Here is a 19,648-nt window from a genome sequence, read left to right as displayed (position 1 = left end):
TTCCGTTGTCGCTTCTTATTTTCTTGATCCTTAAGGCGAACTCATTTTGAGCCCGTCTCAAGAATCCCTTTAAGGTCTCTTGGGTTTGAGATTTTTCCTGTAAAAAGAATACCCAAGTGAAACGAGAATAATCATCCACAATAACTAGACAATACTTACTCCCGCCGATGCTTATGTAAGCGATCGGGCCGAATAGATCCATGTGTAGGAGCTCTAGTGGTCTGTCGGTCGTCATTATGTTCTTATGCGGATGATGAGTGCCAACTTGCTTCCCTGCCTGGCATGCGCTACAAATCCTGTCTTTCTCAAAATGAACATTTGTTAATCCTAAAATGTGTTCTCCCTTTAGAAGCTTGTGAAGATTCTTCATCTCAACATGAGCTAGTCGGCGGTGCCAGAGCCAACCCATGTTAGTCTTAGCAATTAAGCAAGTGTCGAGTTCAGTTCTATCAAAATCTACCAAGTATAGCTGACCCTCTAACACTCCCTTAAATGCTATTGAATCATCACTTCTTCTAAAGACAGTGACACCTACATCAGTGAATAAACAGTTGTAGCCCATTTGACATAATTGAGATACGGAAAGCAAATTGTAATCTAAAGAATCAACAAGAAAAACATTGGAAATGGAATGGTCAGGAGATATAGCAATCTTACCCAAACCTTTGACCAAACCTTGATTTCCATCCCCGAATGTGATCGCTCTTTGGGGATCTTGGTTTTTCTCATAGGAGGAGAACATCTTTTTCTCCCCTGTCATGTGGTTTGTGCACCCGCTGTCGAGTATCCAACTTGAGCCCCCGGATGCATAAACCTACAAAACAAGTTTAGTTCTTGACTTTAGGTACCCAAATGGTTTTGGGTCCTTTGGCATTAGACACAAGAACTTTGGGTACCCAAACACAAGTCTTTGATCCCTTGTGCTTGCCCCCAACGTATTTGGCAACTACCTTGCCGGATTTGTTAGTCAAAACATAAGATGCATCAAACGTTTTAAATGAAATATCATGATCATTTGATGCACTAGGAGTTTTCTTTCTAGGCAACTTAGCATGGGTTGGTTGCCTAGAGCTAGATGTCTCACCCTTATACATGAAAGCATGATTAGGGCCAGAGTGAGACTTCCTAGAATGAATTCTCCTAATTTTGCTCTCGGGATAACCGGTAGGGTATAAAATGTAACCCTCGTTATCCTGAGGCATGGGAGCCTTGCCCTTAACAAAATTAGACAATCTTTTAGGAGGGGCACTAATTTTGACATTGTCTCCCCGTTGGAAGCCAATGCCATCCTTGATGCCCGGGCGTCTCCCATTATAAAGCATGCTACAAGAAAATTTAAATTTCTCATTTTCTAAGTTGTGCTCGGCAATTTTAGCATCTAGTTTTGCTATATGATCATTTTGTTGTTTAATTAAAGCCATATGATCATGAATAGCATTAACATCAACATCTCTACATCTAGTACAAATAGATACATGCTCAACAATAGATGTAGAGGGTTTGCAAGAATTAAGTTCAACAATCTTAGCATGAAGAATATCATTTTTATCTCTAAGATCGGAAATTGTAACTTTGCAAATATCAAAATCTTTAGCCTTAGCAATTAAATTTTCATTTTCTATTCTAAGGCTAGCAAGAGAAATGTTCAATTCTTCAATCCTAGCAAGCAAATCATCATTATTATCTCTAGGATTGGAAGTTGAAACAATGCAAACATGTGAATCAACCTTAGCATTTAAACTAGCATTTTCATTCCTAAGGTTGTCAATTATCTCACGGCAAGTGCTCAGCTCACTAGATAATTTTTCACATTTTTCTACTTCTAGAGCATAAGCATTCTTAACCTTAACATGTTTCTTATTTTCTTTAATTAGACAATCCTCTTGGGAATCCAAGAGGTCATCCTTTTCATGAATAGCACTAATTAATTCATCTAATTTTTCTTTTTGTTCCATGTTAAGATTGGCAAAAAGGGTACGCAAGTTATCCTCCTCATCACTAGCATTTTCATCACTAGAGGTTTCATATTTAGTGGAGGATCTTGATTTTACCTTCTTCCTTTTGCCGTCCTTTGCCATGAGGCACTTGTGGCCGACGTTGGGGAAGAGAAGCCCTTTGGTGACGGCGATGTTAGCGGCGTCCTCGTCGTCGGAGGAGTCGCTTGAGCTTTCGTCGGAATCCCACTCCCGACAAACATGGGCATCGCCGCCCTTCTTCTTGTAGTATCTCTTCTTCTCCTTTCTTCTCCCCTTCTTGTCGTCGCCTCGGTCACTGTCACTTGATATAGGACATTTAGCAATAAAATGACCGGGCTTACCACATTTGTAGCACACCTTCTTGGAGCGGGACTTGTAGTCTTTCCCCCTCCTTTGTTTGAGGATTTGGCGGAAGCTCTTGATGACGAGCGCCATCTCCTCATTGTCAAGTTTGGAGGCGTCGATTGGTTGTCTACTTGGTGTAGACTCCTCCTTCTTTTCTTCCGTCGCCTTGAATGCGACGGGTTGAGCTTCGGATGTGGTGGGTTCGTCAAGCTCGTTGATTTTCCTCGAGCCTTCGATCATGCACTCAAAACTTACGAAATGCCCGATTACTTCCTCGGGGGTCATTTTAGTATATCTTGGATTACCACGAATTAATTGAACTTGAGTAGGGTTAAGGAAAATAAGAGATCTTAGAATAACCTTAACCACCTCATGGTCATCCCACTTTACGCTCCCGAGGTTGCGCACTTGGTTCACCAAGGTCTTGAGCCGGTTGTACATGTGTTGTGGCTCTTCCCCTTTGCGAAGCCGGAAGCGACCGAGCTCCCCCTCGATCGTTTCCCGCTTGGTGATCTTTGTAAGCTCATCTCCCTCGTGCGCGGTTTTGAGCACATCCCAAATCTCCTTGGCGCTCTTCAACCCTTGAACCTTGTTATACTCCTCTCTACTTAAAGAGGCGAGGAGTATTGTCGTTGCTTGAGAGTTGAAGTGCTCGATTTGGGCCACCTCATCCTCATCATAGTCTTTATCCCCTACGGACGGTACCTGTGCACCAAACTCAACAACATCCCATATACTTTTGTGGAGTGAGGTTAGATGAAATCGCATTAAATCACTCCACCTAGCATAATCTTCACCATCAAAAGTTGGTGGTTTGCCTAATGGGACGGAAAGTAGAGGTGCATGTTTAGAAATGCGAGGATAGTGTAGGGGGATCTTACTAAACTTCTTACGCTCTTGGCGTTTAGAAGTTACGGAGGGCGCGTCGGAGCCGGAGGTCGATGTTGATGAAGTGTCGGTCTCGTAGTAGACCACTTTCCTCATCCTTTTTTGCTTGTCCCCACTCCGATGCGGCTTGTGGGAAGAAGATTTTTCCTTCTTCTCTTTGTGGTGAGAAGAGGATTTCTTCTCCTTCCCTTTGTTGGAGGAGATCTTCTTCTTCTCCCTCCTCTTGGTGCGGGACTTTTCCGATGAAGTGCTCCCTTGGCTTGTAGTGGGCTTTTCGCCGGTCTCCATCTCCTTCTTGGCGTGATCTCCCGACATCACTTCGAGCGGTTAGGCTCTAATGAAGTACCGGGCTCTGATACCAATTGATAGTCGCCTAGAGGGGGGGTGAATAGGGCGAAACTGAAATTAACAAATATAAACACAACTACAAGCCGGGTTAGCGTTAGTAATAAAGAAACGAGTCCGCGAGAGAGGGCGCAAAACAAATCCCAAGCGAATAAGCAAGTGAGACACGGAGATTTGTTTTACCGAGGTTCGGTTCTTGCAAACCTACTCCCCGTTGAGGAGGCCACAAAGGCCGGGTCTCTTTCAACCCTTCCCTCTCTCAAACGATCCCACGGATCGAGTGAGCTTTCTCTTCTCAATCACTTGGAACACAAAGTTCCCACAAGGACCACCACAAGTTTGGTGTCTCTTGCCTCAATTTACAAGTGAGTTTGATCGCAATGAAAGAATCAAGAAGGAAGAAAGCAATCCAAGCGCAAGAGCTCGAAAGAACACAAGCAAATCACTCTCTCTAGTCACTATGGCGTTGGGTGGAATTTGGAGAGGATTTGATCTCTTTGGTGTGTCTAGAATTGAATGCTAGAGCTCTTGTAGTAGTTGGGAAGTGGAAAACTTGGATGCAATGAATGGTGGGGTGGTTGGGGTATTTATAGCCCCAACCACCAAACTTGACCGTTGGCTGGGTTGTCTGTTTGATAGCGCACCGGACAGTCCGGTGCACACCGGACAGTCCGGTGCCCCCTGCCACGTCATCACTGCCGTTGGATTCTGACCGTTGGAGCTTCTGACTTGTGGGCCCGCCTGGGTGTCCGGTGCACACCGGACATCTACTGTTCCTTGTCCGGTGTGCCAGAATGGGCGCGCCTGACATCTGCGCGCGCAGAGCGCGCATTGAATGCGCGGCAGAGAGCCGTTGGCGCGGAGGTAGCCGTTGCTCCGGAGTCGCACCGGACAGTCCGGTGCACACCGGACAGTCCGGTGAATTATAGCGGACTAGCCGTTGGAGTTTCCCGAAGCTGACGAGTTCCTGAGGCCGACCTCCCTTGGCGCACCGGACACTGTCCGGTGTACACCGGACAGTTCGGTGAATTATAGCGGAGTCGCCTCTGGAAAATCCCGAAGGTGGCGAGTTTGAGTCTGAGTCCCCTGGTGCACCGGACACTATCCGGTGGTGCACCGGACACTGTCCGGTGTACACCGGACAGTCCGGTGCTCCCAGACCAGAGAGCCTTCGGTTGCCCCTTTGCTCCTTTGTTGAATCCAAAACTTGGTCTTTTTATTGGCTGAGTGTGAACCTTTTACACCTGTATAATCTATACACTTGGGCAAACTAGTTAGTCCAATTATTTGTGTTGGGCAATTCAACCACCAAAATGAATTAGGGACTCGGTGTAAGCCTAATTCCCTTTCACTTACGTGTACTCCGTCGTTTTCAGGATCCGCTTTTCGAAGTAGTCAAAAAGCACGAAAGATATTCTGCTAAAAGAGATCTTTTTTCGAGGAAAATTTCGACGCAGAGGGGGTCCCCCCCTTTTAGCCCCCGAGGGAGGGTCGGGCTTTGCCGAGGCGAGGCCGACCCTTCCTTGATGACTAAACTTTGCGTGGGTGCGAGGTATATGAACAACTTGAAAACATCTTAAGGGTAAAAGCGACGTAGCTGTTGGATGTTCCAAGCGTTGCCGTAGACCTCGCCTTGACTGTTGGCCAGCTTGTACGTTCCGGGCTTCAGAACTTTGGCGATGACGAATGGCCCCTCCCAGGGGGGCGTGAGCTTGTGCCTCCCTCGGGCGTCTTGCCGCAGCCGAAGCACCAGGTCGCCCACCTGGAGGTCTCGGGGCCGGACCCCTCGGGCGTGGTAGCGTCGCAGGGACTGCTGGTACCGCGCCGAGTGTAGTAAGGCCTTGTCCCGAGCTTCTTCCAGCTGGTCCAGCGAGTCTTCTCGGCTAGCTTGGTTGCTTTGATCGTTGTAGGCCCTCGTCCTCGGGGAGCCGTACTCCAGGTCAGTGGGCAAGACGGCCTCGGCCCCGTAGACCAGGAAGAACGGCGTGAAACCCGTGGCTCGGCTCGTTGTTGTCCTCAGGCTCCAGACCACCGAGGGGAGTTCCTTCACCCATCGCTTGCCGAACTTGTTGAGGTCGTTGTAAATCCGAGGCTTGAGCCCTTGTAGAATCATGCCGTTGGCACGTTCTACTTGCCCATTCGACATGGGATGAGCCACGGCGGCCCAGTCCACCCGGATGTGGTGATCCTCGCAAAAATCCAAGAATTTTCTGCCGGTGAACTGGGTGCCGTTGTCGGTAATGATGGAGTTTGGGACCCCGAAGCGATGGATGATGTTGGTGAAGAACGCCACCGCCTGCTCGGACCTGATGCTGTTCAGAGGTCGGACCTCGATCCACTTGGAGAATTTGTCGATGGCGACCAGCAGGTGCGTGTAGCCCCCGGGCGCCTTCTGCAAGGGACCGACGAGGTCCAGACCCCATACGGCAAAGAGCCAGGTGATGGGTATCGTCTGCAGAGCCTGAGCGGGCAGGTGGGTCTGCTTCGCATAGAATTGGCACCCTTCGCAGGCGCGGACAATTCTAGTGGCGTCAGCCACCGCCGTTGGCCAGTAGAAGCCTTGCCGGAAAGCATTCCCGACAAGGGCTCGAGGCGCTGCATGATGGCCGCAAGCCCCCGAGTGTATCTCTTGCAGGAGTTCCTGACCTTCGGCGATGGAGATGCATCGCTAGAGGATGCCCGAGGGGCTGCGGTGGTAGAGCTCCTTCTCATCGCCCAGCAAGACGAACGACTTGGCGCGTCGCGCTACCCGTCGAGCCTCGGCTTGGTCGAGGGGTAGCTCTCCTTGGCGGAGATATTGCAGGTACGGGGTCTGCCAATTTCGATCAGGCGTGGCCCCGCTCTGCTCCTCCTCGACGTGCAGTGTCTCGCCCTCGGGGGCCGAGGGTACCTCGGGCTGAACCGAGGGCGCCTCGGGCCAAACTGAGGGTGCCTCGGGCTGAGCCGAGGGTACCTCGGGCTGGACCGAGGGTGCCTCGGGCTCGGGCGTGTCGTCGATCTTGACGGAGGGTTGATGCAGATCCTGGGAGAAGACGTCCGGGGGAACCGTCGTTCGCCCCGAGGCTATTTTTGCCAGCTCGTCCGCAGTCTCGTTGTAGCGTCGAGCGATGTGGTTAAGCTCGAGCCCGTAGAACTTGTCTTCCAGGCGCCGAACCTCATCGCAGTAGGCCTCCATCTTCGGGTCGCGGCAGTGAGAGTTCTTCATGACTTGGTCGATGACGAGCTGCGAGTCACCGCGGGCGTCGAGGCGTCTGACCCCTAGCTCGATGGCGATCCGCAACCCGTTGACCAGAGCCTCGTACTCAGCCACATTGTTGGACGCCGGGAAATGGAGGCGTAGCACGTAGCGTAGGTGTTTCCTGAGGGGCGAGATGAAGAGCAGGCCCGCGCCGGCTCCCGTCTTCATCAGCGACCCGTCGAAAAACATGGTCCAGAGCTCCGGTTGGATCGGAGCCGTCGGCATCTGGGTGTCGACCCATTCGGCTACGAAGTCCGCCAATACCTGAGACTTGATGGCCTTCTGAGGGGCGAACGAGATTCTCTCGCCCATGATTTCCACCGCCCACTTTGCGATCCTGCCCGAGGCCTCTCGGCACTGGATGATCTCCCCCAGGGGGAAGGATGACACCACAGTTACCGGATGAGACTCGAAGTAATGTCGCAACTTTCGCCTCGTCAGGATCACTGCATATAGCAGCTTCTGAACTTGTGGGTAGCGGATCTTGGTCTCGGATAGTACCTCGCTGACGAGGTAAACTGGCCTCTGGACGGGCAATGCGTGCCCCTCTTCTTGCCTCTCGACCACAATCGCGGCGCTAACCACCTGAGTGGTCGCGACGACGTAGACCAAGAGGGCTTCTCCGTCAGCTGGAGGCACCAAGATAGGCGCCTTTGTGAGGAGCGCCTTCAGGTTCCCGAGAGCTTCCTCAGCCTCAGGGGTCCAAGCGAAGCACTCGGTCTTCCTTAAGAGGCGGTACAGAGGCAGACCTCTTTCGCCGAGGCGTGAGATGAAACGGCTCAGGGCCGCGAGACATCCCATGACCCTCTGTACGCCTTTTAAGTCCTTGATGGGCCCCATGCTGGTGATAGCTGCGATCTTCTCCGGGTTGGCTTCGATGCCTCGCTCGGAGACGATGAACCCCAAGAGCATGCCCCGGGGCACCCTGAAGACACACTTCTCGGGATTGAGCTTGACGCCTTTCGCTTTGAGACATCGGAATGTCACTTCAAGGTCGGAGAGGAGGTCGGAAGCCTTCCTCGTCTTGACTACGATGTCATCGACGTAGGCCTCGACTGTGCGACCGATGTGTTCGCCGAACACATGGTTCATGCACCGCTGGTACGTCGCGCCCGCATTCCTCAAACCGAACGGCATGGTGACATAGCAGTACATGCCGAAGGGCGTGATGAAAGAAGTCGCGAGCTGGTCGGACTCTTTCATCCGGATTTGGTGATACCCTGAGTAGGCATCGAGGAAGGACAGGGTTTCGCACCCAGCAGTGGAATCCACGATTTGATCGATGCGAGGCAGAGGGTAGGGAACCTTCGGACATGCTTTGTTGAGACCAGTGTAGTCCACACACATCCGCCATTTCCCCCCTTTCTTTCTCACAAGCACAGGGTTGGCAAGCCATTCGGGATGGAATACCTCTTTGATGAACCCTGCTGCCATTAGCTTGTGGATCTCCTCGCCTATCACTCTGCGCTTCTCCTCGTCGAATCGGCGCAGAGGCTGCCTGACGGGTCGGGCTCCGGCCCGAATATCCAGCGAGTGCTCGGCGACATCCCTCGGTATGCCGGGCATGTCTGAGGGACTCCACGCAAAGACGTCGGCGTTTGCGCGGAGAAAGTCGACGAGCACTGCTTCCTATTTGGGGTCGAGCCCGGAACCGATCCGGATCTGCTTGGAGGTGTCGCCACTGGGGTCGAGAGGGACGACCTTAACCGTCTCCGCTGGCTCGAAGTTGCCGGCATGACGCTTCATGTCTGGCACCTCTTTGGAGAGGCTTTCCAGGTCGGCGATGAGGGCCTCGGACTCGGCGAGGGCCTCGGCGTACTCCACACACTCCACGTCGCATTCGAACGCGTGTTTGTACGTGGGGCCGACGGTGATGACCCCGTTGGGGCCCGACATCTTGAGCTTCAGGTAGGTGTAGTTGGGGACGGCCATGAACTTCGCGTAGCATGGCCTCCCCAGTATCGCGTGGTAGGTTCCTCGGAACCCGACCACCTCGAACGTCAGAGTCTCCCTTCGGAAGTTGGAGGGCGTTCCGAAGCAGACGGGAAGGTCGAGTCGTCCGAGGGGCTGGACGCGCTTCCCGGGAACGACCCCGTGGAAGGGCGCAGCGCCTGCTCGGACGGAGGACAGATCGACGCGCAGGAGCCTGAGGGTCTCGGCGTAGATGATGTTGAGGCAGCTGCCCCCGTCCATCAGGACCTTGGTGAGCCTGACGTCGCCGACGATGGGGTCGACGACGAGCGGGTATTTCCCCGGGCTCGGCACGCGGTCGGGGTGGTCAGCTTGGTCGAAGGTGATGGGCTTGTCGGACCAGTCTAGGTAGACTGGCGCCGCCACCTTCACCGAGCAGACCTCCCGGCGCTCTTGCTTGCGATGCCGAGCCGAGGCGTTCGCCACATGCCCACCGTAGATCATGAAGCAGTCGCGGACCTCGGGGAACTCTCCTGCTTGGTGATCTTCCTTCTTGTCGTCGTCGCGGGCCCTGCCACCCTCTGCGGGTGGCCCGGCCCTGTGGAAGTGGCGTCGAAGCATGACGCACTCCTCGAGGGTGTGCTTGACGGGCCCCTGATGATAGGGGCACGGCTCCTTGAGCATCTTGTCGAAGAGGTTAGCACCTCCGGGGGGCTTCCGAGGGTTCTTGTACTCGGCGGCGGCGACAAGGTCCGCGTCGGCGGCGTCGCGTTTCGCTTGCGACTTCTTCCTGCCTTTCTTCTTGGCGCTGCGCGGAGTTGACGCCTCGGGAGCATCTTCCGATGGGCGGCCCTGGGGCTGCTTATCCTTTCGGAAGATAGCCTCGACCGCCTCCTGGCCAGAGGCGAACTTGGTGGCGATGTCCATCAGCTCGCTCGCCCTGGTGGGGGTCTTGCGACCCAACTTACTCACCAGGTCGCGGTAGGTGGTGCCGGCAAGGAACGCGCCGATGACATCCGAGTCGGTGATGTTGGGCAGCTCAGTGCGCTGCTTCGAGAATCGCCGGATGTAGTCCCGGAGAGACTCTCCCGGCTGTTGCCGGCAGCTTCGGAGGTCCCAGGAATTCCCGGGGCGCACGTACGTGCCCTGGAAATTGCCGGCGAAAGCTTGGACCAAATCATCCCAGCTGGAGATCTGCCCCGGAGGCAGGTGCTCCAACCAGGCGCGAGCGGTGTCGGAGAGGAACAGGGGGAGGTTGCGGATGATGAGGTTGTCATCGTCCGTTCCACCCAGTTGGCAGGCCAGACGGTAGTCCGCGAGCCACAGTTCCGGTCTCGTTTCCCCCGAGTACTTTGTGATAGTAGTCGGGGGTCGGAACCGGGTCGGGAACAGCGCCCGTCGGATGGCCCGACTGAAGGCCTGCGGATCGGGTGGTTCGGGCGAGGGACTCCGATCCTCCCCGCTGTCGCAGCGTCCCCCACGCCTGGGGTGGTAGCCTCGGCACGCCCTCTCGTCGAGGTGGGCCCGACGGTCGCGACGATGGTGCTCGTTGCCGAGGTGGCCCGGGGCCGCAGGCGCGGTGTTGCGCGTGCGCCCGGTGTAGACCGAGGTTTCCCGCATGAATCGGGAAGTCGCGACATGAGGTTCCGAGGGGTATCCCTGCCTTCGGGAGGCAGAGCTCTCGACCCGTCGGACCGCAGCGCCTTCCAGGAGATTCTTGAGCTCTCCCTGGATTCGCCGACCCTCGGTGGTTGATGGCTCCGGCATCGCGCGGAGGAGCATCGCTGCGGCTGCCAGGTTCTGACCGACCCCACTGGATGCGGGTGGCGGCCTGACCCTGACGTCGTTGGCGACACGGTGCTGGAAACCCTGGGGCAGGTGACGTACTTCTCCGGTCGGGGGTTGGCCCGCCCATACCTGCCCGACGTCCCGGCGGATCGGCTCAAGCGCTCCTGCTCCCTCGTGGAGCCTGGCCTGCACCCCGCGGACTTGCTCGAGCTGTGGGTCGTGACCCCCCGCCGGAACGGGGACCACAGCTAGCTCCCGCGGGATGTCTGCGCGAGGCACCGGCCTAGGGAGATCACCGTCCTCCGGCATGCCGAGACGGTTGCCTTCGGAGGGATCCCCTAGCTCGACGTGGAAACATTCGCGGCTTGGGCCGCAGTCCTCGTCGTCGAGGTTGCGGCTACCGTCGGAACAGTCGGAGAGGCAGTAGTCACATGCGGTCATGAAGTCCCGCATGGCACTGGGGTTGCCAAATCCAGAGAAATCCCAACAGATGCTGGGATCGTCATCTTCCTCGGACCCAGAGGGCCCGTAGGTCGAGACGTCCGTCAACCGGTCCTAAGGCGACCGCGTGCGAAACCCCAGAGGGGTTGCACTCGCCTCAACGAGAGCGCCCGCCAAAGCAAGGTCGCTAGGCGGGTTGAGGCGGAGTCGAAATGACGTAGGATGGGAATCAGTCGGTACCTTTTGGTCGACGAGCAGAGACATAGTCACGCCGGGGACTGATTGCACCGTCGTCTCAAGTACGAGGGCGACGTCCTGCAAGCTCTCCGCGAGCGCGCCAGCGTCGTCCGCTTGCTCGGGATTGGCGCCTCAACGGGGGCTGGGGATGTCGATTCGCTCGACAGCCGACGAAGCGCGGCCTCCCGCTTGGCCTTGGTTGCCCCGCCTCCTCCTCCGTTGGCGGGGGAGAGGACGGGGCGAGCTCGAATGTTGTTCTTCCACCACGCGGGGAAGATGTCGTCGATTCCGCCGCCGGCGGGCGGGTTGTCGGCCGCCATTGTCGTTGTCGCGCGGCGGTGGAAGGAGTATCATGTCGTAGCTGTCGTCGAAGGACATGAACTCAAGACTCCCGAAACGGAGCACCGTCCTGGGCCGGAGAGGTTGCTGGAGACTGCCCATCTGGAGCTTGACGGGAAGCTGTTCGTCAACACGCAGCAGGCCCCTACCTGGCGCGCCAACTGTCGGCGTTTCGAGACCGGGGGGTCCCTAAGCCGACGAGTGAATGTGCCGTGTGCCCCAGCCCAGATGGGTCGAGCGCGTGGGCGAGCGCGAAGGGGGGAAGCGAGGTGGCCGGAGACAGGCGTGAGAGAGGTGGAAATCCCGCGGCCTTCGTGTTCGTCCCGCGCCCAGGTCGGGTGCGCTTGCAGTAGGGGGTTACAAGCGTCCACGCGGGTGAGGGAAGCGAGCGGCCCCAAGAGAGCGCCTGTCTCGTCCTCGTCCCCGCGCGACCAACCTTCTCTAAGAAGGCCCTGGTCCTTCCTTTTATAGGCGTAAGGAGAGGATCCAGGTGTACAATGGGGTGTAGCAGAGTGCTACGTGTCTAGCGGGGGAGAGCTAGCGTCCTAAGTACATGCCAATGTGGCAGCCGGAGAGATCTTGGCACCCAGCTGGTGTGATGTCGTGGCTGTCGGAGAAGCAACGAAGCCTGGCGGAGGGACAGCTGTCGGAGCGGTTGAGTCCTTGCTGACGTCCTCCTGCTTCCGTAAGAGAGCTAAGAGTCGCCGTCGTCACAGGCCTTGCGGGGCGCCATCATTGCCTATCTGGCGGAGCTAGCCAGATGGGACACCGGTCTTGTTCTCTGCGGCCCGAGCCGGCTCGGGGTAGGGCGATGATGGCGCTTCCTGTTGACGTGGCTGGCCTGCGCCCTAGGTCGGGCGACGTGGAGGCTCCTCCGAAGCCGAGGTCGAGTCTGTCTTCCATGGCCGAGGCCGAGCCCGAGCCCCTGGGTCGGGCGAGGCGGAAGTCGTTCGGCAGAGGCCAGGGCGGAGTCCGAGCCCCGGGGTCGGGCGAAGCGGAGTTCGTCGTCTTCCGGGGTTGAGCCCGAGTCCGAGCCCTGGGTTGGGCGGAGCGAAGTTCGCCGTCTTCCGGGGCCTAGCCCGAGTCCGAGCCCTGGGTCGGGCGGAGCGGAGTTCGCCGTCTTCCGGGGTTTAGCCCGAGTCCGAGCCCTGGGTCGGGCGGAGCGGAGTTCGCCGTCTTCCGGGGCTTAACCCGAGTCCGAGCCCTGGGTCGGGCGGAGCGGAGTTCGCCGTCTTTCGGGGTTTAGCCCGAGTCCGAGCCCTGGGTCGGGCGGAGCGGAGTTTCCTATGGCGCCTTTGGCAGGGCCTGACTGCCTGTCAGTCTCACTCTGTCAAGTGGCACTGCAGTCGGAGTGGCGCAGGCGGCGCTGTCCTTCTGTCAGACCGGTCAGTGGAGCGGCGAAGTGACGGCGGTCACTTCGGCTCTGCCGGGGGGCGCGCGTCAGGATAAAGGTGTCAGGCCACCTTTGCGTTAAATGCTCCTGCGACTCGGTCGGTCGGCGCGGCGATTTAGTCAGGGTTGCTTCTTAGCGAAGGCAAGGCCTCGGGCGAGCCGGAGACGTGTCCGCCGTTGGAGGGGGGCCTCGGGCGAGACGGAAATCCCTCGGGGTCGGCTGCCCTGGTCCGAGGCTAGGCTCGGGCGAGGCGTGATCGAGTCGCTCGTATGGACTGATCCCTGACTTAATCGCACCCATCAGGCCTCTGCAGCTTTATGGTGATGGGGGTTACCAGCTGAGAATTAGGCGTCTTGAGGGTACCCCTAATTATGGTCCCCGACAAACTCATTCATACAACTAAATCTATTAAACCTTGTATCTTATTCATTAGAACCCCTGAAGATACGACTCATTTATATAAGTTGTATGAGTGGAACCGTATCTAGATTTAGAGAACCGTGCTAGATACGTTCCTTCATCAAGATACCGTCTTTTATATTTTTTGGCACTTTTGTCTTTAATACCTTTTAAGATACGAAACATTTATTTGGGTTGTACATGCTCTAACGTAGGCAAAGCATAACCTATCAGGCTTATTGGAGGTAAGGACAAGACGCTTGCGACGGACAAACGAGTTGAGCAGCAACCATTTTTCGACGTTGGACCGGCCTACAAGGCTATGAGTGCGAACTCTGCATGACCGTCACAAGGACAGTCATCGGGACGCACACTGCTCTTTACAAAATCTGAATTGACCACATGTGCTCGCCTCGCGCGTATGGGTCCACTGGCACGTTCACCGCTCACGGCTTCCTGGTTCCCCACATCCACGGTTGTTCTGTGCGGCACAAAGAGGTGGTTGAGACCACGGTTTACAAAACCGTTTAGCCTTAAAAAACTGTTACCCATCGGTAACGGTTTACCGTCGGTAAACCGGTAAAAACCGACCGGTTTGACCAATTCAAATCAATTTGAATTCGAACCGGTTTACCGGTGAAAAACCAGCGAAAAACCGCTCTAAACCGTCGGTTAATCGCGAAACAAACTGATTTTTGTTGTTTTTTACAGAAAAATGAATTTTTTTGAAAAGAATTATTTGTAGTTTGCTCAATTCACATTGCACAGTAAATATTAATTGATTCACACGACATGTGTTCACCAAAATAACATACAACATGCATATACAACCACAAACTCTAGTTCTCTTGCAACAAACAACCAGCGAACTCCGCAATAATCAAATACAAGTTCTTTTACAACTCTCCAACGAGGCAACGACACATAGGTTGACTTATTTCACAATAATCACATGTTCAGCTCGAGTCATATTGATAGTACTTAGGCTTGTTGGAAGTATTGTGATATTGTTCCAATCCGTCATAGTGATAGTGATAGATCTATACAAAATATATGAGATACATTATCGAGAAAACAAGAGCGGCAAACAAATACTTATCCACAAAGTAAAAATAACATACCGGTATGTGTGTGTGGTGCTTGTGTATTGCATGTGCACCTCACCAAGTGTTGAACTTTTCTCCTAGTCAGCAAATCCTAGGAACATATACAGAAGAACTAGAGCTAAGGGTTCTAGATTGAGTCTTGTTCAGACGGATACTTATTAGAAGAACTGAAGCTACTTGATCCACGGAATCCATTTTGGACAAGAAATGAAACCGAAATTGACCACTAAATGCCTAAACTTGACTTGAGCTACGAGTTTCATCTTCATATATAGCATATAACATCTTCACATATAGCATATAACATTAAACAAGATTAATATAGCTAAATTGACCACTAAATACTCAATTGTGGCATTAAATCCGGTTTCCCGGCAAAAAATAACGGTTTATCGGTCTAAAATAACGGTTTACCGGTCTAAAAACGGTTTACCAGCGGTTTCGGTTTTATGATTTTTTTCAAAATTTTTAAATTTGGAGCAAATTTGAATGGTTTACCGCCGGTTTTATCGGTTTTGTAAACCTTGGTTGAGACTCGAGCGGGAGCTTTATCTGCGCCTCCCCCTAGGGCGCCCCCTCGACGGTCTGGGTGCTGCGAGGTGGGTACAACGCGGACAAGCGCAGTGAGACTGTGAGAGGGAGAAACGGTGCGGCAAACGAGAGTGGCAGAGTGTGGAGGCAACAACCAATGGGAGGCGGTGGTGGGAGAGCATGCATGCTATTTGCTGTAATTGGATTAAAGATGTTTGGAATGCTGCAACTGTAATCTATATAAACAAAATACTGTAAAAAAGCAGAAGCTGGTGGATTAAAGTCGTAGCGAACAATGGCCGCCGGCGGCACTCGAGAGTCCAGTTTATTTTATTATTGGAAAAAACCTAGCAGCCTGTTCCCCGCGGCTGGATGAAAGTCGTTCGAACTACTACAACTGTAATTCATATAGACAAAACACTATAGAAAAATTAGAAGCTGGTTGATTTAAGCCACAGCGAAATATATTTCACAGAACATGTGCTAAAAGTTTAGGCGTCCGTACTCCAACGTGAGTTTGACAGAGCAAACGGTGCATCGTGGCAAGCCGCTAGATACGATACATCTTTATGTGTGTTGGTATCCATCCAAGTCCCGACTCCCGACAAAAGCCCAAATGCCATTCATGTCCGGCATTCTGGCTTGCCAAGTTGCCATTGCCTTCCATAGTCATCTAGTGCCGTGAATTGGATAGGTCCGGCCCAACGTGCTTGGGATCAAATTGGCTTAGATCAAGAAAGTTCAAAAAAAACTTTTAGATCGTGTTGTGTCAGTCTAAAGTGTAGAAACAGTGGTCCACTCTGATCATAAAACACGTCATGACTTTATTGGACTGTGTCGGTCCAAACTCGGTCCATATATTTGAACCACATAAAATCCAAATATTACAACCACACAAAGTCTATAGCTTACTAAATTAAAGATATTAAATAATGTGAGCAACATTTGACCATATAAAGTCCAAATATTACAATCATATTAAGTTTACATCTTACTAAATTAAAGAAGTTAAACAATATGTGCTCCATTGGGCCGTGCCAGCCCAAGCTCGGCCCATGCGTGTGTGACGTGTTAGGGGCCCGACGAGCCGGAATTTGAGGCCCGATCCAGGCCGCCTTCGGGCCATGCTAGCCCCGCCCTATATTATTTTGTGTTGGACCATGTTTTAGGTTCCTGTTTTTGGAACGTGCTCATGCTGGCCAAAAAAGCCCGATCCATATTCGCAACACTACTCTCATCTCGTGCCACTGGAGCGAAGGACTAGAGATGAGAGAACCGGATCTGGTGGGACCAGAAGAAGATTGCTAGACGTGAGGCGTCCGATTGAAAAACATTGTAGACAATTGGATCTGACTCGATTTTTGCATGTTAGACTATCCGCAGTGATTCACTCTAAATTTCTCCTCCTATATCACTTTTCTGTGTCACATCATCAACAGTTTATCTCCTACGTTTTCATCTCCCACACCGGTTCCCCCTAAATACTCTCTTTATACCTACTACAACCATAAAATATCATTTCCTATACCTACTTTTCGTCTACTAACAATTACTCGTTGACCCACTGCTACAGGAATAAACAGTGCCGAAGGGAGTGAACAGTGAAACGCTATCTATAGAGAGAGAAGGGGGCCGACGCGTAGGGGGCCTATAGGGGGCAGCGCTGTGGGCGTGGGGTGCCCCCTGCAGCCACTATGCATGGGGAGGGGACTGGCGACGGTCACCGCTGCAGCCAGCCTTACTCCGCTTCACATTAGATACAACTCCGGTTTATTTTATTATTGAAAAACCTAGTACATTCTAAAATATATTTCATATAATAGCATATGAGTGCTGAAAGTTCAAGTTGTACAAAGTTGTCCACTATGTCATACTTAAAACGGCCGTTGTCATAGACTCGTAGTGTGGTTGTACGCCCGTACTCCAACGTGCAACTCTCGAATGAGTTCGGTAGTACAGTCGATGCATCGTGGAAATGATCAGCTTTTCTGAGAATCTGGCGGAGAAGAGAATCTAGGTGTTTGAAGAATCTAAGTATCGTGGGGATTACATACGGAGATGGATGAAGTGGTTCAAAGGGTTCGAGATCTAGAAAATGATGGATCCCTATTATCATGATAAGTTAACGACTCGACCGATTCTATATTCATATTGATTTTGGATGATTTTTTTTACCAAAGTAGTTATTATAGAAACAACTTTAAAAGCTAAAGCGTTTGACACTCTACATCAATTTTTGGCAGCCATAACCTGAAAAAGCTCAAACAATCGGGAGTCGGGACGCATCGTGATATCCCAATGCGCGCGCCGGCAGGCATCCATCCAAGTCCCGACTCCCGACAAAAGCCCAAACGCCGTTAGCGTCAGCCGTCAGGCACTCCGGCTTGCCATTTCCTTCCCATCTCTTGCCGGCCCGGGCACGGTCAGACGGTCACCATCCGCCCGTGCGGTGGCTCGGCGCTTCCCGCGCCCGCATCGAAGCCACCCACACCATCCACGCGTCCCTCTCCGGCTCTCCCTCTCATATACCGCCCCTTGCCTCCGCTTCGCCCGCCCGCCCGTTGCCGTAGCTTCCGTCCGGAACCGCCGCGGCCGGCACGCACCCACCCGCTGGCCTGACCCGCTCCGGCGCATGCGGCGAGACGCCGTCGCCGCCGCGCCCACGGCGGCCGGCGCCTCGCCGCCGATCCCTGCCACCGTCCTCCCGACGGATGCTGTTGTCATCGATGTCGAGGGAGAGCCGCTTCCGGCGGAGGCCCCCGGGCTGGGGTGCCGGATCTGCCACCTCGGCCCTGAGGACGATGAGTCAGCGGTGCCAGGTTCCGAGGTGATGCTGCTAGGCTGCGGCTGCAAGGACGAGCTCGGCGCCGCGCACCAGCAATGCGCCGAGGCGTGGTTTAGGATCAAGGGCGATAGGTATCTCTCGCTCCATCCTGTCCTGGACCCTGTTGCTCGCTAGCTTTGGTATATGCAGTGATCTGGGGTTGGGATGCGGGATAGGTGTTTGCGCTAATTCCCTAACGAGTGCTGCAAGCCTGCAACGGTACAGGGGCTGTAGGGGCGTTGTGACTTCACCTACGGTGAATAGTGATGACTTAACTCGTTGTAATTTGTAAAGGACTATTTTGATCTGAATATTCTAGGGCTATACCAGTTTCTCAGGGAAACTCTAGAATTCACACGGGGCAGCCGGAACAATATAATGCAGTTTTTACTGCAACCCTACACTAACACTAGTATGCCTTTTGTGCATCGACTATTTATTTATATCTGAAGCCGCAGATTCAAATATCGAGCATTCAAGTATACTGACGAAAGCAAAAAAAAAATTGTTTTTTTTTGGGGTGGGGGTGGAGAATTGATGGCGTAGATGAAGCAAAGAACTTTATTCGTGCGCTTTGTTTGCTGGGCTTGTACTTTTCAGTTTTTGCATCGGTGATCTGTGACTGCCTTAAGGCTTTATGTCACTCTCTTGTGCAAGCTGCTTGCCTTTTCACATGACACTGTTATAAGACCAACTGATTCAGCAAGGTTTTCGTAGTTTGCAGCTAGCAGCACTTTGCTTTATTGCTTTATTTATTATCTTCATGCTTTCACAATATCTTATTGATGTGTCGTTGAATCTCTGGAACTTGTGAGTTGTGACAAGTGACCTAAAGAATTTTAAAGCTTCAGTTGCCATGCAGGCGCTGTGAAATATGTGGTTCAGATGCCAAAAACATCACCGGGTTGGAAGTGAAAAAATTCATGGAGCAGTGGCATGGCCGAAGAGTGGCACACGCACAAACTACTGAGGAGAGGGAAAGCCATTGTTGGAGACAGCAGCCCTTCTGTAATTTCTTGTTAGCAAGTTTACTGATTGTTTTCATGCTGCCCTGGTTTCTCCGTGTAAATTTATTCTGATTCTGCTGCCACTATTGGGCCATGTAGATTCACAGCTTGTTAACTTGGTTACCCTCCTAAGGATGGAATGCGTAGATAATTGTTGGCACAACCACAACACAGCTCCTCAAATATATATTTTTGAAGAAGTTCCCTTTTGATATACTTATGCTTAATCTCCTGGATGCTTATAACCAACTCAAAGACTACTTTGACTTGAACACTTGACGACAGGAACTCAAACTGGAAAGTGCAGGGTCGATGGCTGCTTGGTAGAAGAACAATTCCAGAAGTATGGGGCACCCAGTTTGACGGTCTGGCATCTCAGCCATTTGGGATTCAGAAATCTTTACTATTAATTATATTGCTGTGATCCTTTTGTCAATCAGCTTCTTTGCCGGTTAACTATTTTGTTCTGTGTATACGAGGATATAAGCTTAAATCCGATGAGATGCATGAGTTCAGAGGAATTTTCATGTAGTTTGGCAGAGAATAAGGTCTCACAAATGCATTATATTTATGTTTGGCCCAATGAAGCAGCCCTTTGAACTGCTCTGTTTACCTTTATTATGAGCCTGGTACATATTTCTCGAAGACCTCTTGTACTTCTCTTTGCTTATATGACTCTTCAGTCATCATTGCTGCCATGAGAGAGGTTATTGTGTTCTGAAAATGAAGAGTGATGTGACTAGGATATATCCAAATGTCACTCTCTCCCTTACCAGAGATTTAGGACTCTGGTAATTATTTTATGAAAACCATACGCAATATGGCTTACTGCCATGATGACTTTCTTTATCCCCTTGGGTTTCTCTCTGAAATTATTTCC

General features: G+C 52.6%; 1 protein-coding gene across 4 annotated transcripts; it reads left to right on the top strand.

Moving 5' to 3' along the window:
• The first annotated feature begins 17,309 nt into the window (after nt 1-17,309).
• On the top strand, nt 17,310-19,409 carry LOC100193426 (uncharacterized). 4 transcript variants are annotated; one of them, XR_002263908.2, is made up of 3 exons: nt 17,315-17,853; nt 18,613-18,769; nt 19,054-19,370. XR_002263908.2 is itself a non-coding variant. In NM_001358731.1 (3 exons), coding segments are annotated over exons 1-3 (432 nt in total). In that variant the 5' UTR covers nt 17,373-17,569; the 3' UTR covers nt 19,056-19,409. The 4 variants fall into 4 exon arrangements, 3 of the variants coding, with proteins under 3 accessions (NP_001345659.1, XP_008654366.1, NP_001345660.1); NM_001358731.1 differs by having other exon boundaries at nt 17,373-17,853; nt 18,624-18,769; nt 19,054-19,409; NM_001358730.1 differs by having other exon boundaries at nt 17,310-17,853; nt 18,624-19,285.
• The last annotated feature ends 239 nt before the right edge of the window (nt 19,410-19,648 follow it).

This window comes from Zea mays, chromosome 8 (genome assembly GCF_902167145.1).
Source record: "Zea mays cultivar B73 chromosome 8, Zm-B73-REFERENCE-NAM-5.0, whole genome shotgun sequence".
NCBI classification, from domain to species: Eukaryota; Viridiplantae; Streptophyta; class Magnoliopsida; order Poales; family Poaceae; genus Zea; species Zea mays.
This window is presented reverse-complemented; position numbering and strand designations above follow the sequence as displayed.

What these genes read in the sequence shown, in the direction of transcription:
- LOC100193426 (NM_001358730.1), top strand. Translation starts at nt 17,570, where the DNA reads ATGCGGCGAGACGCCGTCGCCGCCGCGCCCACGGCGGCCGGCGCCTCG. An exon ending in TTTAGGATCAAGGGCGATAG is followed by an intron (nt 17,854 to 18,623) that starts GTATCTCTCGCT and finishes GTTGCCATGCAG; the next exon opens with GCGCTGTGAAATATGTGGTT.